The sequence below is a fragment of the Maniola hyperantus genome, chromosome 1 (genome assembly GCF_902806685.2).
Source record: "Maniola hyperantus chromosome 1, iAphHyp1.2, whole genome shotgun sequence".
Classification (NCBI taxonomy): domain Eukaryota; kingdom Metazoa; phylum Arthropoda; class Insecta; order Lepidoptera; family Nymphalidae; genus Maniola; species Maniola hyperantus.
The window spans coordinates 4775957-4801826 of record NC_048536.1 but is presented as its reverse complement, the minus strand read 5'-3'; the positions used below and the strand labels follow the sequence as shown (position 1 = coordinate 4801826).

General features: G+C 38.1%; 1 protein-coding gene and 1 long non-coding RNA gene across 13 annotated transcripts in view; one reads left to right on the top strand and one right to left on the bottom strand.

Annotated features, from left to right (window-relative positions):
• The window catches only part of LOC138403209 (uncharacterized), a 394515-nt gene extending 393007 nt beyond the window's left edge, over window positions 1–1508 (bottom strand). Inside the window, exon 1 of the long non-coding RNA XR_011237494.1 lies at window positions 1280–1508. This is a non-coding gene — a long non-coding RNA (uncharacterized lncRNA). The remainder of the gene's footprint in view (window positions 1–1279) is intronic.
• Window positions 1509–8467: 6959 nt separating this feature from the next.
• Window positions 8468–25683, top strand: LOC117981988 (tetratricopeptide repeat protein 14 homolog). 12 transcript variants are annotated; one of them, XM_069500547.1, is made up of 20 exons: window positions 8468–8613; window positions 8797–9106; window positions 10893–10969; window positions 12810–12932; window positions 14138–14358; window positions 15998–16138; window positions 16217–16893; window positions 17134–17360; window positions 17876–18045; window positions 18263–18406; window positions 18885–18956; window positions 19330–19518; window positions 20222–20315; window positions 21241–21402; window positions 22165–22394; window positions 22604–22792; window positions 23182–23418; window positions 23843–23965; window positions 24555–24602; window positions 25386–25683. In XM_069500547.1, exons 2-20 carry the CDS (start codon window positions 8806–8808, stop codon window positions 25540–25542), a joined length of 3582 nt encoding a protein of 1193 aa, XP_069356648.1. In that variant the 5' UTR covers window positions 8468–8613; window positions 8797–8805; the 3' UTR covers window positions 25543–25683. The 12 variants fall into 12 exon arrangements, with proteins under 12 accessions (XP_069356648.1, XP_069356604.1, XP_069356579.1 ...); XM_069500503.1 differs by having other exon boundaries at window positions 17131–17360; XM_069500478.1 differs by having other exon boundaries at window positions 17125–17360; window positions 20225–20315.
• The last annotated feature ends 187 nt before the right edge of the window (window positions 25684–25870 follow it).

The window sequence follows — 25870 nt, the reverse complement described above, 5'->3', positions numbered from 1 at the left end:
GTTCTGTGATATACACAAGTCTTGCTAAGTAACTGCTGAATTTTTTGCCGACTCTTCTCAGTAGAAGAACCTGCTTCTGCTTTCCGAACCGGTGGTAGAGTCCTAACATATTATTATGATCATAAGTGGCATAAGTTGTCCTACAAGAAATAAATAGGTACATTCATTTCAATTCATAAAGTCATTTCATATTTTAATTTCACTGGAAAATCCTAGGATTTACCGTACCTAGTCCAAGTTTTTGAATGACATAATAAGTAGACACCTTTTAGTCCATTTTCTTGATGTTCTTCTCGAGGTATCGATGTCTTCTAGTAAGTACTTCTACTAAAATATCTTTTTGAATTACATAGTAAGATACCAACTTTACAAAGTCTATCTCTAGTCTATACAACATACAGAAAAACTTATCACTAAAAAATTAATATTTACAAAAAATATACGCCGTCCAAATGGTCATTTATGGGCATTGTGCCCAAAACACTGGCGCTATTACCTCGCTGAACGGCAAGGCTCAACCGTTGAGCGAAATAAGCACCAGCTCTTGGGTCACCAGACGCGTGGATCAGCTTTTGGGACACGACGTTTATAAAAGTCAACTTTATAAAAGATACCAACTTAATAAATAATAAATAAATAAATAAATACACTTTATTTGCACAACCACAAGAAGGATTACATTAAAGAATAAAAAACACAGACAGAAGGAAGATACAAAAGGCGGCCTTATCGCTAATTAGCGATCTCTACCAGGCAACCTTAAAGATTGGAAAGTGTAAGGAAAATTAGACTGCAGGTGGTGTGTAATATACTAATACATTCAAATTACTGATACATACTAATACATAAACCACTAATACATGTATTAAATAATATGTATAATACCAATATACAAATAAAATAGACTAATATATACTCTATAATCGTACTTAAGGAGAAACAAATATGATTGTCGTCTTCAATTTGTAAGATAATGATTCTTCACTGCAGTTTTAAAGGAGTCTGGTGACTTTGATTTCCGTATGGTCAATGGTAGTGCATTCCAAAGTTCAACAGTTCGCACAGTGAATGAGTTGCCATAGAACTTCGTTTTGTGACTCGGAGTTTCTAATATTAAGGTAAATGCGAATGCGAGGTAAATAATAAATGCGAGTTATTCTTAGATATTATTATTCCTTTAGATCATTCATAGAATTCTGTTAATGCTGAAAATATTAATATTCATTCAGTTTATATTTACTTAGTAGAAAAATGAATTTAATTTATTTAAAAAACTTACCGCAAAAAGATTTTCCGCGGCGCGAAATTCCGATATAGGTAATTCCCAATTTAAAAATGGCACAATCACAGATCACATTCAGCACACCACAAAATATATCCATAGACACAAGAATCACAGATGCAATCAAATTAAAAAACCTTTGGCGGGAAAATGCCGCCGGAAAAGTTCAGGCAAAGGTCGTGTGTTGTACATCCTAACGAACGGATAGTGCCAAAGACAGCGTGAGACTGCGAGCCGGCCGGCGACTGAGTTGTGACGTACAAGCTTTCCCGCGCCGAATCCTTGCGCACCAAGTGATATCTTTTACCATTGCCATCCCTTGCTAACCGACATGTCCACCCTATGCACTTTGTGCAATGTTGCGTATGCGTATAGGGTTAATTTGTTTACAGGGAGCTAACCAAAGAAAATTCGACACGTTACAAAATAGACACAAACTTTTGCTAGTTGGCTATTGAGCAGTATAATAATAAGCTAAACTAAATTCAATCTAAGTGACCATGAGTAGATACCATACCAAGAGCGATTCAATTTTCTACCAAACCAACGACTTATGTAAGCTCGTTATGGGCCGCTTTGTTTTGAAAGTTGAAACATGCTCATTGCTCATGCCCCGTGCAGTTTTATCCAAAGGTGCACACCGCGCCACTATCATTTATGTAGTCTGTGGCTTCACGAGTAGCTGATATAGACTGTGGCTGCTATCCCACACACACACACACAAGCGCGCGAATTTGATTTGTAAAATACAGTAGGTACGAATGTATGAGGTTTTAGAGCTTTGCCTGTCTGGAGTTTTATACCTTTATTCTTTGCACCAAACTAAGTAAGCGCAAGTGGAGCTATATTTTGATATAGTTATATTATGTTACTTAATGCTATGTAAAACTGTTATTCCTGTTTTACGGCTCACCTACTAAGGTTGATAATCACGACTTCGTTCGTGTGTATTGTTTAGTGTTTAGTTTATCAAAAATCCCGTGGTAGCTCTTTGATTTTCTGGGATAAAAAGTAGTCTGTGTCACTCTCCTAGTCCTAGGTACATCGTGGAAAAAATCACGTTGATCCGTTTCCCCGTTGCGACATGACTGAAGGACAAACTAACAATTAAGCCACTTTCGCATTTATAGTAAGTATTGTATAACATAGTACTTACTTATACCTAATAAGGTATAAGTAAGTACTATGTTATAACATACTAGCTTATGCTCGCGACTTCGTCCACGTGGACTAGGTACACAAATTTTAAACCCCCTTAGTCAGTCAGTCAGTCACCTTTTTCTTTTATATATTTAGATAAGTGACACAGAAAAATACAAGAGACAAGTACAATATTGACGAAGTCTCACTAAGAACTTTAATAAGAATCTTATAAGGATAAGAACTGCAAGAATACCCAAGAGACACCATTAAAAACTGTTACAAATAGGACGTGTCTTGTCAAAGGAAGAAGCCAAAGCCAGCACAAGCTGGTATAATGTAAAACGTTGGGTAATATATCCGATGACAATGGTGCGAATGCGGCACAAAGCCGCAGCGTATTGTGTCAAACCATACAATACACCTTGCATACACAAACATAACCAATTTTCTTTCATACAGGACCAAAATTGTCACACAATTAACGGTCTTATACTTAGTGCACTTAATTGCCAAATTCCGACGACAGTATTTAATTATAATATACATACATGTAGTTATTATTTTGTTAGTTATACTTAACAATTTTTTACCTGAAAAACAACATCGGACAGGAAATATGAGAAGTTACAAAAATAGAACATGTGCGGAAATTAAGATCAATATCAATTATCTACTTAAGTATTTAAAGAATTTTCCATTGTAGATAGCCAATTGTAAGTATCAAAAATAATACCTAAGCAATACCTAGTCTTAGAATTTTAGATATTATAATGCAAATTTAATGAATTGTCTACGTAAGTACCTACTTACCTACCGTTGTGCTAAAATTATTTTCATTAATTTCAACATAAAATAATGTTCATAAAATACCTATGTAATAATTATTTTCTCTTATATACCTACTGTTATCTACATCATATAAATAAAAATCAATAAGTCGTATGGTTTTCATCTCATCTTCCTAGCTCTAGTAGACATTAGACGTAGGTAACTAGTGCGTAGTAAGTAGGCTAGCTACGTAGAGGTCTTTGTTTTACTAATTATTATAGACAAAATTAGTATATTATGATTGTTAAGATAGGTACATACTTAATTCAAATAAGTATAGGTACTTCTAAGGCTATAAATACTTTATACCCATACAGAAAGTTCATTTTCCTTTTTCTAGTTAAAAGTAAAACACAATAAGCAAAAAATAATAAGAAAGGTAGATAGATTCAATGAATGTTATATACCTACCTACTTAAAACTTTATCTATCCTGAATATTCCACTTAAAACATTCAACGAGAAAAAGCTGAAAAGAAATCGCTAGCTACCTAGGCAGTGAAAATAAATAAGTGTTGAGGAATAAAATAAGTTTCGCGGTCCACCATTGTGCGAGGGACCGCCTTCCAGTCCAAACAGTATTTCCATTGTGTCTGCCATTACCTAGCCCTCTTTTCGCCTTTTGTATTCGCCTCTTCTATTGAAGTGAGACCTTCCCAATGACGCTTTATGGTCGCTTTGAAGTATGCAAGATATACTTACGTGCTACGACATAATTCTTAAAATATGACTTCAGCTACCTACAACTACACTATATTTCGTTGAGTGTAGGAAAAACTTATCCGCCAAACATTAACCATAAGATTAGATCATGCTCGCGACCTCGTCTGCTGAATTTAGTTTTTTTTTTTAATTCCGTGTAATATTCTGTGATTTTTGGGACCAAAAGTAAATAAATAAATAGTGCTCAAGCTATCTCTGCGTCAAAAGTCAAAATCGGTTAAAAGGATGGGCTATAAAAACTAGCAGACAGATAGACAGTCACACTTTCATATTAATTGTAATATCCCTGGGAACTTGATTTTCCAGGACCAAAAGGCTACCTCTGTAGCAAATTTCATCAAAATCGGTTAAACGAATGGATGGGCCGTGAAAAGCTAGTAGCACAGATGCCTATACACACTTTCGCATTTACCTATACCCACCTTACCTAATGTTATGATTAAAATGTAGTGTTATTAGTTATTACTTATTAATCATCGCTAAAATGCGTAAAAACTTTGTGTGCGAGTCTGCTAAAGTGCGTAAAGTTCTTTAGCTTCACAAATTACTTATCTAAGTAATTAGGTATATTTGAGCTTCTCAGTAGGTAAATAGGTAGGTTAGTAGCATGTTAGTAGGTATAATCTACACGCCTGAGTTAGGTAAAGTCAAGAAAATAGGATCTACGCGGGAATAATGATCGTTCTTAAATTTTATAAATACTTACCTTTACCTATTGCTTAGGTGGAATGTGGCTCAGAAGGAAAACTGAGCATCCGGATTCCATGGAGTCCTACCCCTAGAGCCTTAGCGTATTTATGTAAAGCGCATAGCTAAAAGATTACAAAGCTAGGAGCCTGAGTGGAGTGAATGAGGGAGATGGCGAGCGAAGCGGTGACATCCGTAGTGAAACGAAGGTCGAGCTGAAGCTGAATGAAGGGACACTGACGCGAGTCTCATTTAAAAACTGGCCCATTCAAAGATCGCAATGAATATCTTCATTTCTTACGTAGGCACCAGGGTTTATTGATGATACCCCTATAAGCACTTTATTTTGGAATCTCTGAATTATTTGTGTACCTATTGCTTTTTCTGGTACAGCCCCATAAGTCCACACTGGGACTTGTTTGTATAAGAGTATACCTATCAGCCGTACTCAGAGTCACTAATTGTTACTTAAGATTGAGTTAAAACGAGACAGATTTATATGTGAGAGATATAGCTCTGTCTCGTTTTAACTACACTTAAGTAACGATTAAGCGACTCTGAGTACGGCTGTAGGTATCTTATTTTGAGTTGACAGCGATGAGTACTACCTATGAGCCAGTACAATTTTGTACATTATCTCCAGCTCTTCTTTTTAGGGTTCCGTACCTCAAAAGGAAAAACGGAACCCTTATAGGATCACTTTGTTGTCTGTCTGTCAAAAAACCTACATGGTAGGTACTTCCCGTTGACCTAGAATCATGAAATTTGGTAGGTAGGTGGGTCTTATAACTGGTATTAGGGGAAAAATCTGAAAACCGTGAATTTGTGGTTACATTACACAAAAAAAAAATGTGGTCATGAACTAATAATTAGTATTTTCAATATTCGAAGTAAGATATCAAGTGGGGTATCATATGAAAGGGCTTTACTTGTGCATTCTAAAACAGATTTTTATTTATTTTTATGCATCATAGTTTTTGAATTATCGTGCAAAATGTTGAAAAGATACGATTGTAGTACGGAACTCACAGTGTGCGAGCCTGACTCGCACTTGACTGGTTTTTTTCTTCTTAACTCGTGCTTTCCAGCGTAGCTTACTGTCAAGAGTCATTCCAAGATATCATTTTGCCGTATTAGCATAAGATATCTTTTGATGGTCGTTATAAATGGGATAAATATGTATTAGTAAATTCTTAAATAAATAAAACTTATGCTATGGCACATCTAGGCCCTAATATTATAAAGCGTTGTTTGTTTGTTTGTAGGATCACATTGTTGTCTGTCTGTCCGTCAGTCTGTCTGTCTGTCTGTCTGTCTGTCTGTCTGTCTGTCTGTCTGTCTGTCTGTCTGTCTGTCTGTCTGTCCGTCTGTCTGTCTGTCTGTTCGTCTGTCTGTCTGTCTGTCAAGAAACCATAGGGTATTTCCCGTTGACCTAGAATCATTAAATTTGGCAGGAAAGTAGGTCTTATGGCAGACATGAGGGGAAAAATCTAAAAACCGTGAATTTGTGGTTCCATCACAAGAAAAAAATTAGGTACCTATAATGTTTTCATGAAAAAATATTGCTATTTTCAACTTTCAAAGTAAGATTACTATGCCAAGTGGGGTATCATTTATGAAAGGGCTTTACTTGTACATTCTAAAACAGATTTTAATTTATTTTTAAGCATTATAGTTTTTGATTTATCGTGAAAAATGGAGATAAAATACGATTGATTTTATAAGAGCTTCTCAGCATCTTATAAGCATGAGATCCCGGGTTCGATTCCCAGCAGTGGCAACTCGGGACTTGCCATGTCTAGTTACGGCCATGGCTAGTTACCAGTTACCACTCTACCGGCAAAGCCGTGCCGCCAAGCGATGTAGCTCCGGTACCTACGTTGCCGTGTAGTCTGTAAAAACCAATAAGGGGTATGACTATGAGTTTAATAAAAACTCCTCAACCCCTGCCAAGTTATCCATCCATCCATCTTAGACTGCATCATCACTTACCACCAGGTGAGATCGCAGACAAGGACTAGTAATCGTTAAAAAAATTCATTATGATTATGAAAGCTAAAAGGTTTAATGCTTGGATGAATAATACTATCTCTATGGTTTAATGTGATTTGTGGGTTCAGTAGTTACTCCAGTCACCACTTTAAAATACATATTATGGTCCACCAGACGCTTGCAGCAAACAACATACAGCAAGCATCAGCAAACACTTACTGTATTTAATTTTTATACACAGTGTTTGGCTATAGTTTGGCCAATCGGATCGAACTTTGATCGAACGACAAGCACTCTCAAGCATTGGCAAGCATACGTAAACACCCGTCCACCCGAAAGACCGTGATTTAGTTTGGAACCTACAAGTGCCGCCACACACATTTAGTGACAAACAACAAACATCGGCAAACACTATAGAGTATTTTTATACACAGTGTTTGGCTATGGTTTGGCTTGCTGCCAATCGGCTCGAACGACAAGCGTTGGCAAGCAAGTTGGTAACAAGCCAAACACCCATCCACACACTTGCCAGTGCTTTTTGTTTATTGTTTGCCACAAGTATAACCAATGGAAGCTCCACACCCCAATAACTTATTGGTATCTATTTACAGCTTGGAAGTTGGAACTGCAGTGAACAAAATGCCCCGTAAACTGTCAAACATGTGTACAGGGCACTTAACATCCCAAGCACAGCACCACACAGCACGCTTGGTCTTGATTTTTAGGAGATTTTATTTAAATCTGTCTTTGTCAGAGCCGTAGACGGAGTAAAAAATCTAGACAAAGGAACGTTTGCTTTCTCATTCACACTAAAAAGAGAGCACAGATAAAGTAACTAATGTGATAAACAGAGACACAACTAACCAATTTTTTGTCCCATATCGTGTAACCGATTTTTTTCAAGGAATAAACTTTGAGTATACGTGGCATCATTGTATTTCTCATTAGTTATTTACTTGTTTTCACATAAAAAAACGTTTAATACAAATGTTGTTGATCGGTTAATATAAATATTGACTACTAAACAATCGTAATTATCGTATTATTCATCGTTACTTCGGGCTATCGCTATCTCAGTCGCGGTTACACGGTACTTTAGTCCAGCTTTTTATTCAGTCTACGATCAGAGCACTCCATGCCTCATGTCTCTGGCTTATGGTCTGTGGCTTAGATAAAGGAACCTGTCTGTGGTCGCTATTCGCCATCTTGTTGTTTAAAACTATGGCACAGGCGGTGCGGTGGCACCATAGATTAATATGTATAGGTACCTGGGTCCTGGTGGCACAGCTGCGAGTGTTTCCATGTACACGGTAATTACCGTAGATGCACCGTAATTGAGCCCTAATCTACCGTCAAGGTAATATGGCCATTACCTTGACCGTGTCACCGTAATACAAAATCACGTTAAAAATTCATAATATACTGCGTAATACGAGTACGAATCTCAGTCACCTAAGCATATTTCGTAATGGCAACATTTATCTTGCTCTCGGTTTAAGCATCAAATCTCAGCAATCTATTTTCGTCCTTATTCAAGCAATTAGGAAGGAGTAAAATGTAAAACTAATGAGATTTAACAAAATATTAATATGAATAAATCCGTATATGAAAAAGATGCTATGCTAGGAGAGTCAGATTCAGAATAATATTAATAGTTGATTAAAAAGCAAATTCGTGACGTTTTTTCTTTTAAAAATGACACGGTAATTTACACGGTATTCTTTTAGCTAATCCACCGTAATTTAATCTAGAAACACCGTAATTTTAACCCTTGAACACGGTAATTCTCGATTTACATATGGAAACACTGCAGCCGCACAGAGTACCTACATTGAATATTACGACTATGGTTCGTGAGATTGAGATGTGCTACTGTGGTGTGAAAATCTTAAAATTTGTGTAAAACACCGAGTTATTGAAAGTAAATAATTTTGGAGTCACAGTTAAACTATTCGCAAGGTATTTATTTTTAAATTTGGCTTTACTTGATTTTCTAGCTGAGCTATTTTGCTGTGAAGGTTGCTTGAATTGTTTCAAAATGGCGGAACCGCCCTTAGCGGCGTACAATTTTTTTATCGACTGAATTGTGAAAATACGAAACAAGTGTAGGTTGTAGAAACTTAGTAACCTATTTTCTTCCAGTGCATCAAAATGGATCCGCCGCTGGATGCGGCATTAGTGGCGCAATCCATTAATTACCATGGACAGCAATTACAAAAAACGTGGGAGGCCGAGAGAGGCGAAGAGGATTTGGTCAAGATTGGCATTGGGCCGCTGGATTTTGCTGTGTACCAGTCCAGACATAAACATCTTACTTTTCAAGACCGTAGTAAGCGGTTAAAACTACACCAGTTTATTGCAAAGGAAGCAAATGTTTTGTTTGATGCTACAGTTATGGAAGAGACCCCATCTTCTTCAAGTTTGGGAGCTGATGCCACTACACCGGAAGACAGTAAGTACCACCTATTGATTTGAATTGAAGAAAATCATAAGTATTACTGTGAAATCATTAGTAGTACCTACTGTGTGAAGAATGTCTTGTCCTAGATTGCATGAAAGACATTTTTCTTAGTGATAGTTGACCAATACAACATTAGCCATTTGTGTTAGTATTGATTCCTGGTATTTAAATACGATATGACTCCTCACGCCATTTCAACTATGGGTCAACTCTTCACGTCAAAAGTACGGTTCACCTTTAAGAATGACTAAAATCGTACTTTTGACATGAAATTTGACATAAAAAGTTAAAATACCCAGTGAGGAGTTATATTTTACGCGTATATATTGATTTTCTTCAATCCACAATGTTGCACAATATTTTTGACTTTCAACATAAGATAAAATTCCGAATATGGTCATGGACCACTTGTTTCGCCCACTCGAAACATCTACATAGACTTCAAATGATCATGATAATTAATATGTTAAAAAACTAATCCTGTATATATAACCTTTGGTAGCCTTGTTAATTTTATCTTCAGATTCTTACATTCATGTCTCAAATTTTTTACTATATTTGATATGCTGAGCCTTATCAGATGTGATAAGGAAAGATTTTACAAAACAAATAGATCTTTAGCTTATCCCAGTGACTGCACACATGGAATTTTAAATCAAATTTCAAACCTTTATTTTACCTCTTTAGGGGTTGAATTTTCAAAAATCCTTTCTTATTGGATGTCTTAAGTCATAATAGCTATCTGCATGACAAATTTCAGCCTGATCCGTCCAGTAGCTTGACCTATGCGTTAATAGATCAGTCAGTCAGTCAGCTCTTCCTTATATATATGCAGTTGATCCAATTAAGAGTTCAAAGATTATAAACATTAATTACTGTCACCGATTTTAAAACTCAAAAAAATTTCAATGATATTTGGTAATTAAGATTTTTGGAATGTAAAATACTGTAGTTCCTGAAGTAATGCTTGTATAATTTATATCTATTATCTTTGTACCTATCTATTTAAGTCTCATATTATGTGAAGTAGAACCTATATAACTGCTAATTCATGTAACAAAAGTTTTACGCTTATCTAATCAGTACTGAAACCAAATATAGCATTGTAGGTAATTAGTTACTTTAGGGCTGATTTTACAATCGCCAGATAAACTTTAACTGATGAATAGGTTTGAGGTATTGACAGATTTTCTTTACAAAACCTCAAATTTATCCCCCAGATAAAGGTTATTTGATGATTGAAATACCGGCCAAGTGCGGGTCAGGCTCGCGCAATGACGGTTCCATACTGCAGTCGTATTTTTTCGACATTTTGCAGGATAATTCAAAAACTATGATTCATAAAAATAAATAAAAATCTGTTTTAGAATGCACAGATGAAGACCTTTCATATGATTACCCACTTGATATAGTTATCTTACTTAGAAAATTAAAAATACAAATTATTAGTTCCATGACCACAATTTAATTTTTTTGTGTGATCTAACCCTAAATTCACAGTTTTCAGATTTTTCCCCAAATGTCAGCTATAAGGTCTACCTACCTGCCAAATTTCATGATTCTAGGTCAACGGGAAGTACCCTGTACGTTTCTTGACAGACAGACAGACAACAAAGTGATCCTATAAGGGTTCCGTTTTCCTTTTGAGGTATGGAACCCTAAAAATTAGCTCTTAGTTAATGTTTGTCTCCTAAAAGATAGTTGCTAGGTAGCCATTATGCCTACAACTAAACAATATTTTAACTGTTTTGTATTATATGTACTTTTATTGTTACAGATTTATATGCACTGATGCCACCGTTTGAAACTTTTTTAAATGTGGACAAGTCAGCAAGATTGAGACATTTTTTTGATGTGAGTTATTTAAAAGACATAAATAGATAGGCAAGTTGCTCTGGTATTTTTAACCGACTTCAAAAAAAGGAGGAGGTTCTCAATTCGTCGGAATCTTTTTTTTTTTTTTTTTATGTATGTTCCCCGATTACGCGAAGACGCCTGGACCGATTTTGAAAATTCTTTTTTTGTTTGAAAGGGTATACTTCAAAGTTGGTCCCATTTAAATTTGGTGAAGATCTGATGAACATCTTCGAAGATAGATACTGGAACTCCTCAACGGACAAGAGTAAATTGCTCGCGATCAGTGTAATAGCTTACTAAACAGTAGATTTTTAACCAGTCCTAGCATAATTCCATGGGACCACTAAAAATTGTGAAATAAAATTTTTTTACAAAAAAAATAAAAACCGACTTCGATACACAAACACTAAAAATTGAAAAATAATTTAATTTATTACCGAATATATTATGTATACAAGAGTTAATATAGTTCCATAATAATATTTTTTGGGGTCGGTGCCAATGAGGTGCCATTGTGGAGTCTCATAAAAATATGAAGTCTAGACGATTCGCGCAGCTAAAGCTAATTGGCACCGGCACCAAAAAGTATTATTATGGAACCATATTAACTCTTGTATACATAATATATTCGGTAATAAATTAAATTATTTTTCAATTTTTAGTGTTTGTGTATCGAAGTCGGTTTTTATTTTTTTTTGTAAAAAAAATTTATATTTTAACAACATACATTATGTAGATATTCATCTTTCATTGCTGCTTTGTGATGATTGCTCTTCAATCAATAAATAATCACTCACATAATGGTTTATTGACTAGAGTCTAAATGATAACTGTGTCTCCGTCCTTGTGGGTTATGGGTTTAAAAAATCCTGTGAGAACTTGTATAGAAGCAGGCGTTACTTTGCGCAGAAGTCCATGATATACAATGAACCAAAAACTTAATTTGCTGTAATCCGCTGAAACAGGTCGAATCTGTATGATGCAGCATGCGAAATGCACTGTCCGCCCTCCCACTGCTAACCATGCAGGAAAAGCAGCCACTCTGCAAGCAATACGCACCACCACCATGCAGCACCACACAAATCCCAAAGCACACTCGACGCACGTTTCGCCTCGCCTTAAGGTCTACATCTCCTGAGGATGCTCCGGTGTCGGGGCTGCATGTTGCATCATACAGATTCAACCTGTTTCAGCGGATTACAGTAAATTAAGTTTTTGGTTCATTGCATTTCCTGTGAGAACTTTTCCAGGATATAAAGTATCAAGTCCCAGGATTCAACCTATCAAATCATCAAGATCGGTTCAGCTATTGAGCTGTGAAAAGATAACAGACAGCCACTTTAATGTTTATAATATTAGGCTAGAGACAAATCTAGTTATTTGGAAACAGGAACCAGGAAAATGCACAGGGAATTTTTCTTCACCATCTAGTCCACACAAATATGGTGCTCCCCTACAATACGGTATTTGACAACTAGTCAAATCAGTAACTTTTTATCAAACTTCGAAACACGCGCTTATTATGCGAGATTCTATGAAATAATGATATGTGACGTCACATCATCATGACGTACTTTTTAGTTTAATCGATAATAATTTAAAATGGTTATTACACTTTAAACTAACAAAGGAAGTGGATTTTACGTATTATGGAAGAACCTCTATTTAATAATTACTGAGAAATACATAATTTATTTTTGATATACCTAGGCAAATACCCAATTTCATCAATGTCATATTGGAGCGAAATTCCACTAGATTTGTCCCTAGTAATTATCTGTCATTTTTCATATTTTCAATTGTATTGCGGTATTAATATTGATACTGTTTTGTTTAGAATGTGAAGACTGGAGAGCTAATCATTGGAGCTGTGATCAACAGAACAGCATCGGGAATGATGTTGAAGGTACTATGCACAGCCGGGCCCACTTCCAGATATGTTGCTGATATCAATGTTAAGGTAATATTTACACACCGTACAATTTGTTCATATCAACTGCTCTATATTTTATCTAGAACTCAATGCCTACATTTACATGCTAAACAACATCTATCTTTTTACATTTGCCAAAAATTGCATAAAAAACTAATATTTTAGTTTTGAATGTAAAGGTCAATTTAACCTTCAGATGTATTTGTGTGATTGTAATGATAAAACAAAATTACACATTATTCATTCAACCTTGCCTTTACCTTGAATTTTGAAACAAAAGTGAAAGAATGCACAGAAATATTTCTACACAGTACTTTAAGGTGGGACTTTACACGCTTCTCAATACAAACGTATTACTCCTGTTATTCTATTCTTTGTTGTTCTAGATCTATAACTAGGCCATATTATATCAATTTATCTCTCCATTATCTATGCCCTAAAACAATTAAAATAGTTAAATAAAAAAATAGATTTCAAAAGTTATGGAAAATCTCTTTTTAGGGCAAATTTTAAGTCAACTTCATGCGTAAATAAATTATATGAGAAATTAGAAAATTGTAAAATTAACAACTTCATGTTATCTATTTCATAATCATTTTAAATGCCTGTGTAAAAAAAATGTTTTCTTTTGGCGTAATTCCAATCGTCGATTTGAAATTTTCACTTTCCGGTGTTGACTAAAAAATGTTGTATCTCAAGGAAAATTTATTCACCCTGCCTCTCTTGGGGTGAGGTGCGGTTAGAGGGAAAGGGTGACACAAACAGATAACGTTTTTTCCATCATCTATTGAAACAGCACTATTTTAGGCTCCACCCGCCAACGACTTGTCGCTGGGATGAAGCAGGCTCTTTGTATATCACAATTGAAATACTCACCTTAAATATATAAAAGGAAAAGGTGACTGACTGACTGACTGATCTATCAACGCACAGCTCAAACTACTGGACAGATCGGGCTGAAATTTGGCATGCAGATAGCTATAATGACGTAGACATCCGCTAAGAAAGGATTTTTGAAAATTCCCTAAGGAGGTGAAATAGGGGTTTGAAATTTGTGTAGTCCATGCGGACAAAGTCGCGAGCATAAGCTAGTAAAGTATGAGAGTAAAGTGCATTATAGGATGTTTCATTTACCTACCTATTAAAATTTTATTATACCTAGCTGTTTTTTTCATGACAGGTTGATTAATATGTACAATAACTATTATTCAATGGTGCTCATATTTTGGCAGGCATTTTTACCTGTGGGAAATATCATACCGGCAGTGGACAAGAAAAATGTGTCAAGAAACTACCTGATGAATGACACAGTTTGCTGCGAAGTGATCGAAGTGATTCCCGACACTGACAAAATGGTTTGCGGCATGAAGGGCATCACTCGCGGGCCGGACGAGCCGCCGCCCAAGCCGCCGCTAGGCCTCCTCAGCACCGACGACTTCCCACTCGTCTACAAGTATGTAATGACCCCTGAAACACACCTTTAAACCACAGTTTTCCTACACTTTTGCAGGGTTGACTCACATTTTATATCACAATTTTTTTGTTATTGACTTCTTTTTAATTACCATAAAAAAATTTAAGGGTGAATACAGGAAAGGTCCTATTGTTTTAATTATGCTATCGATTTTTTTCACTATAATTTAACAAAGCTTTTAAAGTTTGTTTTGAAAATATGAGTAAATGTGTGGACACACTGCGCTTACACGACGAACAACGAAACGACATATCAACGCCGCACGTCACGTGTGCGATAAATTTTTATGGATATTTTAGGAAACTCATTTTTAACTTTTTGAACTGCATAAAAGTGTTAAATATCTAATTCTGACGAAGCAGAATTTTTTTTATGGTAATTAAAATTAGTGGTATATATTTATCATTGTGAAGATGTCCTAACCGTTGACTTGTTGGTGAAGAAGAGCTTTTGATGAATATATTGATGACTAAACGGAAGTATGCAATTTGAAGATGATTGATTAATCAGACTATAATAAAGAATCAAAATATTGAAACAAAAGGGAGGACTTATTGATACAGAAGAAGTGTTGGGTCCACAATCTGTTCAATGGATAACAGTGCAGCCTCAGAAGAAAACAGTTAACATTAACAAAAAATATGCTTTTGTATCCTGTGGTTTGTTTCATATGTTTTACTTTTTAAACACAGTTCATAAAAACGTTATGTGAGAAGTGCTTATTGTGGATAAATGTTTTCACTGTTTTCTGGTCACTTTTTCAGTACAGATTTAAACAAAACCACCAATCTTGTGACTGTGAAATGCACAAAAATATTGTTTTGAAATTGACAAACTAAACATATTGGATTATATCAATGGATGTTATTTGTAAGCATCGTTTGGATGCCCCTTTACCTCGTTTGAGAGCTTCAACTGATTTTGTGTCAGAATCGATATCACTTTACACACATGGAAAAGGTCAGTAAATAAACATAGGGTCTCTATCTGATGTCAATGAACAGAACCTGTATTTCTGTATTAAAACTAATGTTTAATATTGCAGCATTATATCAAAACATTGATTGGACTTTAATGTAATCAGCATTTGTCGGATGTTGGCGTTATTTATTTATTAAAAATGGATTTGCTGGCCATTACGTATTTAGCTGAAGCGAGGCTCCCAAAGATGAACTAGTTCGACGTTGACGTGTGCTGAACACATCGTGCAGGCTATGAAAGGAAATAGCTCCTCGTTTATTTTAGGGTGTTTTTTTCTAGGTGTAGCATCAACTCCCAAGACTTACTCATAACCTACATTATGCTGTGACTAGCTGAGACATTTGGTAATATTCACGTCACATAGTCGAAGCAGCTTGTCTATGACGTTATATTTGTGTGTGAAAGCAATAAAATTCAAGTAAAATAACATTTTTTGAACAGCTCCAAAGGAACAGGTGAGGATGAGTATGTGTGACATTCTGACTGACTTAGGCATCTAATCTTGAGATGATTCATTCAATTTATTTTAAAATTTTCTTGCAGTCAAATAATTGTGGAATAACTCCGTCAAAATTAAAAGGAATAAAAGATATTTTTTGCAAACTTTCTACATTTCTAATTTGTCATTTTTTGACAGGAAAACTATGGAAATGAAAGGAGAAAGTTATGAAGCCATTTTGGAGAAGAGCCCAGGCTTCAATAACCCTAACTGCGTCCAATACCTCTCTGAACTCCTTGGGATCTCTAACATGCATTGCACCAATTTCGCGTCACTGAGGTAAATTGTCATCTCATTAAAAAATCTAATGTTTGGTTAAAAGCAATTATAAACTGGTTTTGTTTTTGTTTCTAACAGAGGAGGATTTTCGTCATCAGAATATGCAGATGAACTCCGTCAAGCACAAGCCAGCAAGTGGGCATTCCGCTCTGTAGCTGAAGGGATAGAACATTTCAAAGCAGGAAGACATTCAGAAGCATTCCAGTGTCTCAATAAAGCTCTGAGTATAGATCCAAGAAATGTTGAAGGTCTTGTCGCTAGAGGTGCTCTATATGCCAACAGCGGAACATTCAAGAAGGCAATAGAGGATTTTGAAACTTCCTTGAAACTAAACCCGAACCATGCGAATGCTCGGAAATATTTGGGAGAGACCTTAGTAGCACTCGGACGTAGCTATGAAGATGAGAACAAAATAACAGAAGCGCAGAAGGCATATGAGGATTGTTTAGCGATAATACCGTTTCACGAGGAGGCAAAGAATTCTTTAGATTTCCTGAAGAGCAAAACATCTACGACTAAACCATTGATAGAGCCAGATGAGTTACTCTTGCCTGGATTAACGGGAGCTAAGTCGTTTGAGATGAAAGAGACACTGAAGCAGTTGCTGAATCTAACAGAGAAGAAAGATAAGAAGAAGAAGAAGAAACGTGGGAAAGGAAAGAAGAAAAGGTCCAGCAGCTCGTCATCGTCGTCGAGCGATTCTTCTAGTTCTAGCTCTTCATCTGAGTCATCTTCCTCGTCGTCGGAATCAAGCGGTGAGAATAATAGTTCAAAATATCCCTACAACAATTTTTCATAAGTCATAATTTTTTATATTATGAGCAATGACCGGAATCGGTAGAGCATGAATAACTAAAGTTGCAGATAATCACTACATTTTCTTGATTTTTTGGATGTTTCGATATAAAATCGCCTCTTTCTCGCCTGCTTTGATATGGTACCTGCTAACCTGTTATGTCATCGATACAGAGAGTGCACGTTTTCAGATACAGAAGGCCCTAATCGTAAGAAGAAACGTCGTTCCCAGTCCAACAACAAGCGACAACGCTCGCTGTCGCCGCTCAGCAAGCGCATGGCCATGCTGGGGGATGCTGATTCAGCGTCTCGCACTCACAACTCGCAGTTTAACCACCCCTACGGCTACCAGCCACCGCCGCCGCCCATCGAAGACACCAACAACGCGCCCATGCGATCACAGGCCGATATCGATTACGAGTTAAAGGTACAGTACCATCTCCACAGTTAGCTAGGGACTGGTGACAACAAATGTCAAACAAACAACAAGCGACAACGCTCGCTGTCGCCGCTCAGTAAGACGTGGCTATGCTGGTGGGAGTCGTCTCGCACTCGCGACTCGCTCACAGGCTGATTTTGATTATGAGTTAAAGATCTACATACTATATTTATACACACATTCTGAAGTTACAGTACATAGGCAGATGGCAGAGAACAGCTTTTCCAAGCTTCAAACAAAAAATCATCACTAGTTCCTGTCTTTGTTACTATTTAACAATATGAAAAAAGCTAAGTGCTCGCTACGCACGCGTTTGTATTATAAATATCTTTTCCATAAAATTCAAAAAATTCGCGTTCTCTGCGCTAGCATTCATGTTCAATATTTATTTGCATGTGTTCATGAGTGATTACATGAAATCATGAGCTCACTACGCTCGTGCTTACTACTTGTGTTGCTAAATCCCGCATTGTGATATTTTAAAAGTAACTTTTTGTAATCAGGTAAGAAAGTTCCTAGAAATGACCAAAGAAGACTCTGACTACGAGGAGAAAGTGCGCAGCTTTTTGGAAGAGACAGCTCAGTATAAGCGCAACCGCAAGATGCAAGAGCTCGGCCAGCAGATCCAGCCCGGCGCAGACCACGACAAGAAGAAAAAGAAGAAGAAGGATAAGTAAGTGTCAGTTTTAACACCAACATTACGACGTTTTTATACGAGGCATATTTACAATGAACCAAAAGCTTAATTTGCTATAATCCGCTGAAACAGGTCGAATCTGTATGGTGCAACATCCAGCATGCGAAATGCACCGCCCGCCCGCCCACTGCTAAACATAATCTAGTTAATTAAAGAACCTTTTAAGTTAATAATTTAGTTCTTTGTCTTTTAGGAAAAAGAAGAAGGAATCAAAACGTAAACGCAAAGAGCAAGAAAGGGAAGAGAAAAGAAAGGCAAAGTTATCGCGCAATAATTCTGACTACACCCTCCGTGAGTTGGAGAATATAAGCGACAAGAAACTAAGGGATGCTATAAGGTAATTCTAGACTTAATTAATTTTTTTTATTCAAATACAAGTTATCCCTTGACTGCGATCTCACCTGGTGGTAAGTGATGAAGCGGTCTTCTTAGACCGCGTCATGAAAACTGCTATACCCCTTCCAGGTTGCCTGCTTCCATCTTTGGAAGCAGGCTAACCTGGAAGGGGTAAAGCAGTTTTGATTAAACCCATACCCCTTTTGGTTTCCACATGGCATCGTACCGGAACGCTAAATCGCTTGGCGGCACGACTGCCGGTAGGGTGGTCACTAGCTATAGCTAAAGCCTCTCACCTGACCAGAACAGAGAAAATTTAGAAATTATAAAATTCCAAATTTCCCGCCGTGAACCCGGGACCTCCCACTAATAAGACTACAGCGCTCACACTGCGCCAGGGAGATCGTCTAAATTGTATGACCTAAAAGTATTTTAGAAATTACCGGTAATGGCTAATGTTTTGTGTTATGTTGTAACAGGAAAGAATTGAAAGGAAAATCCAAGAGGGATCAAAGTTCTGACGGTGAATATGATCGGAAACATGAAAAGAGGTAAAGTAAAGGATTCCATCAATCTATTAAAGATTAAGTCGGATTCTAAGAACATCAAAATATATCAAATCAACAAAACTGCTTTAAATTAAGAGTTAAGACGCGAAATATGTATACACTAAATCTTGGTGAAAAATATGCAATGATTTTTATGATCCTGCAAATCATAATATTCTATGCTCACAGGAGTCTGACGGGAATAACTAATGATAAGGATAATTGTATGTTTTTCATCAGCTTTAGCTACTGGACTTTACCAGATAATCTTTATTACTGTCTGTTTTTGATCAAAAATTTCTACCTTTTCTCACACAAAACCTTTTCAAGAGTTGTTAGACTATTATATTGAAACAAAACATTTTCTTCTAACCAGCCGACTACTAGACAACTTGCCGGAGCTTGAAGAACTGCAGTCGAAAATCAATGCGTATCATGTTATGGTGGAGAAAGACGTGTTGAGCAAACGCGACGGGCGCGGCTCCATCAGCCCCATCGACCAGGCGCCGCCGCCGCCGCTCGAGAAGCCCAAGTGGAAGATGTCCATGAGCGCCGTCAAAGAGCCGTAAGTGACGTCATTCTCTAGCCTAACTCGGTGCATACCACGTCACGGTAGAGAAGGAAGTGTTGGGCAAACGCGACGGCTTCCTTCGTCAGGCCGAAGTGGAAGATTATCCATGAGTAACTTCTTTTTCTTTTGAGACTGTAATGGCGACGTCGACCGTATCCTCCATTGTGATGCGTGTCCATGAGTAACTCTTGAAGTAATTTTGTGTGGAAAAAGTAGGAAATTTTGATCATAAAACATACAGTAATGAAAGAGCCGTTGACGTCATTAATCTTATATTTAAGAAACAATGTAAAGCAAAAAGTTTGAGTGTGTTTCCGAAAATAAACACAATACATGTGCATTATCGTAAAGCCTTTTTTACTCCAGAGCAACTACATGCAACGATGTGGCATGCTGCAAATAGAAACATTAATTTTGCAGTATTGAGTAGTACGCGACAGTCTTTTTTTATGCCGAGACTGAATATCATTGTGCTGTGAAATGGAATATTACGGTATAATAGTCGGCTGTCGCTTCTTGTTACAATTTACATTGTTATAGCATGCAGCCTTGTGGCATGCCTTAAAGTCACGTTTTATTACTTTGGCGTAAAACGACTTTAAGGCACATACGATTAATTGTTGAAGAATATAAATAAAAAATATTTATTTATTGTTGAAACTTTATATTGTTTTCTACTAACCAAAGCATTTCTTAGTAGGGTTAAGAAGAAAGAAACCCCAGTACCAAAGGGATATAAGGAGCGTTATGCATTCGAAGACAGCTCCGATGATTCACAAGACCATCCTAAGGTAAGACAGAAACCTACGATAGTACATCATTCGTTAAGGTACAGTTCCTGTGCAACTCACGAAGGCGAGTGAACTTTACTTGTGGTTACGTCGTATACATGGGCATTATGTAAGTGTGCGTGCATGTCGGACCAATCAGTCGCGAGCGCTCGCAAACGCACACATGTATTGTTACTTTCTTATACCGATACGACTTAAACAAGCATAAGCCACTCGCCTTCGTGAAATACAAAAACTAAGCAATATTAATTCTTACTTCAGTTAACTAAGCGATTGTCGCAAAACATACAAAAATCATGATTTGCACTTTGTATGGAGATGCTTAGTGAGGAGCTGGCGAATAAAATAGTGTAGTTATTATTATTGTTATACTTTTATCAAAAAAAAAAAATTTTTAGGGTCACTGAATAAGAACTCATGTCCAAACTCATTTTGCTTGATATTAGTTGGACTTGTAAATAGTTGTTTGCCTAAAATAAAAATGTGCTAAAAACTGTATCTGTATCCAATTAAAAGCTTTCATTCAGGTTGTTGTCCTTTTTTGTGTAATTTACACCAAGCTGTGATAGCCTAGTGGTTAGGATACCTGCCTTTTAATCGGAGGTTGGGGGTTCGATCCCAGACACGCACCTCTAACATTTCAAAGTTATTTGCGTTTTAAGTAATTTTAATATCACTTATTTTAACGATGAAGGAAAACATCGTAAGGGAACCTGCATGGATGAGAGTTCTCCATAATGTTCACAAAGGTGTGTGAAGTCTGCCAATCTGCATGTGGCCAAAATCCTTCTCACTCCGAGAGGAGACCCGTGCTCTGTAGTGAGCCGGCGATGGATTACTCATAATGTGGATGAGTAATTACACTGTTTTGTTCTCGGTGGTAAAAAAATGCAGTGTGCTCTTTACGTAACCCTTTGTGTAACAGCCGTCACCAGGCGACAAGAATGTGTCGGTCCGTCGCGCGATGGCTATGAAGGAGCCTCCACCGCTGCCCACCGCGCCGCCGCCCAAGTCCAGTCGCGAGCCCGACCCGCCTGGCACCGAGCCGCCGCACGGCGCGCACCACCAGCAGCACCCACACGCACCGGTAAGTACTTCTTCCTCTACTACTCTTCTTCATTCTGTACTTATGGCTAACGGGGTAAGGTGGCTATTTATAAAGTTATATCGACTTTGCTGGCATAAGGTCCGACTCACGACACTGTGGCAGAGCCGACTTAGGAGACAACTAGACTGGAGCAACCTAGGATGGTCCCTACTCACGACACTGCGGCAGAGCCGGTTTAGGAGGCTATAGCCACAATCTAGGAGAATCGGTCGCATATCTGCTCCTGCCGGCCGATCTAGAATGACCCTACACACGACATGTTTAGGAGGCAATCTAGGATCCTCCCCACTTTTTTTCACCCTGAATCGGCACTGCTGCAGTGTCGTGAGTAGCCGCCTTAAGTTAGGACTTAAGGCGGCGGCAGAATGTTTCAAAGATGCTCTAATGCAAAATCGTCCTCTATTATTGGCAAATTAAATTGGTTGCTTAATCCATCTATCAAGAAAAATCTCTATATATAAAAATGAATCGCTGAATGTGTTGCTGATCGCAAATCTCGAGAACAGCCGAACCGATTTCGCTAAATCTTTCTTTGAAGTACGCGGGTGGTTCTTACGGAGAAAAAAATTTAAAAATTGCCTGAAAAAGAATCGACTGTTAGGCGGTACGAAGTTCGCCGGGGCAGCTAGTATACTATAGTTAGTCACGTGCGTTTTAATGGAGTTCTAAGTAAATCTATGTTGACAGAAAACAAAAGTTTGCTAAGAACTTCAAAATGTTTTATTGCCAAATGTTTTGCAGCCGGTCCGCAAAGGCAACATAGTTCTGGACAAATTCGGGTCGTTCCGGCTGGCGCAAGAGGGCGAGACGCCCGTGTCGGTGCCGGACGGCGGTCGTCCGGAGCAGTTCGTGACGCGCATCAAGCCGCCCACGCCGTCCGCGCGACGCCCGCGCTCCCCGCCCTCCCCGCGGCGACACTCCTCCAACTCCTCCGATGACGGACGACGATCACCCAAACGATCGAGGAGCAGGTAATTTTTAGTCTTAAATAATTCTATTGTAACTTCCAGTTATCTGACTAGACCTGTGAAACCGACAAATCTAAAGCTTAGCCTTGTATAACTTGTGCCAATAAAGAAAATGTCGGTGTCACTGCACTTGTTTATAGTATGCAAATGAACCAATATTTTCTTTGGCAGAACTTATAGCCATTATTAAAATTCTCATTTTTTTTCTTTAGGTCTCGTCCACGCAAATACCGTTTCCGCTCTGGGTCGCGGTCGGCTTCACGGTCCGTGTCCAGCGCGAGCGGCTCCGTGGCGTCGAGGAGGCGTCGCTCCGCCTCGCCGCGCTCCCGCTCTCGCTCCGACGCCAGCCGCTCGTACTACTCACGCAGTAGGTCACGTTCCCGCTCCGTTTCCAGGGATAGGTAAGTGGAAGTACTATTGTCTATTTTTAGGGTTCCGTACATCCAAATGAAAAAACGAACCCTTGTAAGATCACTTGTGTCTGTCACAGCCAATTTTCTCCAAATACACTGGTCTGTTTAAGTTCAAAGGTACACATGAATTTATATCATCCAAACATGGAAGTATATATAACATAATAAATGAATTTTGAATATTACTTGGGGGGCACTTTAGAAATTAAAAAAAAGCAAATAATTGTACTTTGTGAATGGGTTTGTTGTTGAAAAAGCCATTAATTAATTATGGTGCCAGATTTTTAAGAACCAGAAACCTAATGTAATTCCCTTATAAAAATCTTGATTTTCCACTATTGTTACATTAATGAATGTTAAAAATCCTTGTATCACAGAATGCGACGATTCAATCGACGAGGCAACTGGCGCGGCCGTGGTGGTTTCGAGCGCGGCACATACTACCGGCCACGCTTCCACACATACAACGGCGGCGGCAACCGCGGCAGAGGGCGCGGCGACTTCCGCCGCGACGACGGGCGCCGCTTCCAGCACGAGTGGCGCGACAACCGCTCCAGAGGCGGACGACCCTTCCGCCCCAGGCGTGGCGGTGGCGGCCGAGGACGACCGTTCAGGTAAGAGTGCACATTAAAACATGTGGTTCATCTATTTGACCCCACATGACGGCCGTTTAAAGCGAATCATAATAAATTCGCGTTTACTCGGGTGCACTGTCGAAATGAATGTATGAGCACGGTTTCAAGACCACCTTGAATGTGACCACAAGTCATTTCTGGGCGACTTGCGCAGCATCCGTTATTGGTTCGCTATCATATCCCGTCAATACTACCTACATAACTCTAGGATACATATAAATCACGTGCACACATAAATCTAGAGAGTATACATACCTGTGCGCCACTATCAACTTTTCGCGCATGCCTGTAAAAATTACTTCGCCTATATTAAACGTAATATGAAGTATGCAGTAATGATGACTTCTCCTATCCTAGTATTAAAATATTTGTCATGGTAACTTTTGAAAATGATTTGTTGCAGGGGTGGATTCCGCGACTTCCGCGATCGCCGCGTCATCGGCCGCTACTCGCGCTCGCGCAGCCCCGATAGGACTCGCCGCTCCCGCTCCTACAGCCCTGAGAGAAGGGATAAGGAAAGGGACAGGTGAGTTGGACCTTGTAACTTTGAAAGTTAAACTTTAACAAAAAGTCTTGTCGACCTTTATATTATATTTTTCGTTTGATTAGTTAGATTAAACTTTAACTAAAAGACTTGTCGACCTTTATACCTTTTTAGTTTGATTAGTTAGAATAAACTTTAACAAAAAGACTTGTCGGCCTTTATACCTTTTTAGTTTGATTAAACTTTAACAAAAAGACTTGTCGACCTTTATACCTTTTTAGTTTGATTAAACTTTAACAAAAAGACTTGTCGACCTTTATACCTTTTGGTTTGATTAGTTAGACTAAACCTTAACAAAAAGACTTGTTGACCTTTATACTTTTTTAGTTTGATTAGTTAGACTAAACTTAACAAAATGACTTGTCTACCTTTATATCCTTTTAGTTTGATTAGTTAGATTAAACTTTAACAAAAAGACTTGTCAACCTTTATTTCGTAGTAGGTACATTTTAGTTTTTTTCTTGAGATTGGCCAAAATTAAAAATCTGTATCAATTCAATTTGTAAGGGTTAAAAATGTGCGTCGTTTTTTTTTAAATTTTGTGTAAGAGCATCTGTAAAACATTTTTCAGGCTTCCTGTACACGAAGCCGGAGCCGCACCAGCGGCGCCGGAACGCAAGTTAGTGTAAACAAATATTTATAAATCGCATTTGACCTTACCGGTGCCGTACCGCTGCTGTGTTGGTGCCGAGCTTTTATTACCTGGAAATATACATTGCAGTCTCTTATCCCATTATACCTTGCACTAAATTAATCTCTCCACAAAAAATTACTCTCTACCATTATAATATTCATTTACGAAATGCACGTGTAAGCTTTGCGCTGGCGCCGGCGCCGCCGCGGCCGGTGCGATTTTTAATTCTGTTTTTTACACTCACTACAGGAAGCCTTAGAATTTTGTTAGAGAAATAAATTATATTCTCACTAAGCTGCCGTTCCTCTACGGGACGGTTATGGGTTGTGACGAAAACCCATCAATAGAATCGCTTCATTCTTAGTTTGTCTGTAGTTCTAGTAGAAATTCAATGAACTAAATGATGTTATCTATATATTTATTAATATACTTGCTTATGCTCAGAGACCTTCACGTGGGATGTCTACGTCACATAATAGCTATCTGTAACTTTGCATGCCAAACAGCCTGACCCGTCCAGTAGTTTGAGCTGTGCGTTGATATAGATCAGTGACTGTGTCAGTCAGTCAGTCACCTTTTCCTGTTGTATATTTAGATTTATTCAAAAATGATGTCAACATTTGGAAACTCTCACAAAGCCTCCTGGTAAAAAGGCAGCGTAAAACTTTACTTATTTTTAGCAAATGGGAATGCAACAACAGTTTCCAAAGCAAGTCCAGGGCATTAGCTTCTATTTCCTTACACACTGTACTGTAGCGATTATTACAGTTACTCTTGTTCTGAACGCGACAGCCACCGCAGCGAGGGCGAGTACGAGGAGGAGCGCTACGTGGACCGCAAGGAGTATGACGGCAAGTGGGCCGACGGCAACGAGCCTGAGCCCAGGCACGTCGAAGAGAAACCGGAGGAGCCTCCCAAGGAGTAGACTAGCAGTCGACTACACCACACCACCGCCATCACTAGTTCACGCACAGCCCTCGCCAGTCTCTATGGCCGCTCTGAACATAGCCGCGTTTACCTACGCGCCAGTAGGGATTAGTATAAGATTTTACGTTGGTAAGATTCAAGCGTTGGAACATTTTAGCGTTAAAGAAAAATTACAAATTGGCTTTAAAGTCCATATGAGCGAGAAAATTACAAAATTGAAATCGGTAGTACTGAATTTTTGACTTAAATCCAGGTTTTTAGGCACGTTTTACTCTAACATTGTTGGTTAGAGTAAATACGTTCGGAGCGGCCATTAAGATTGACGA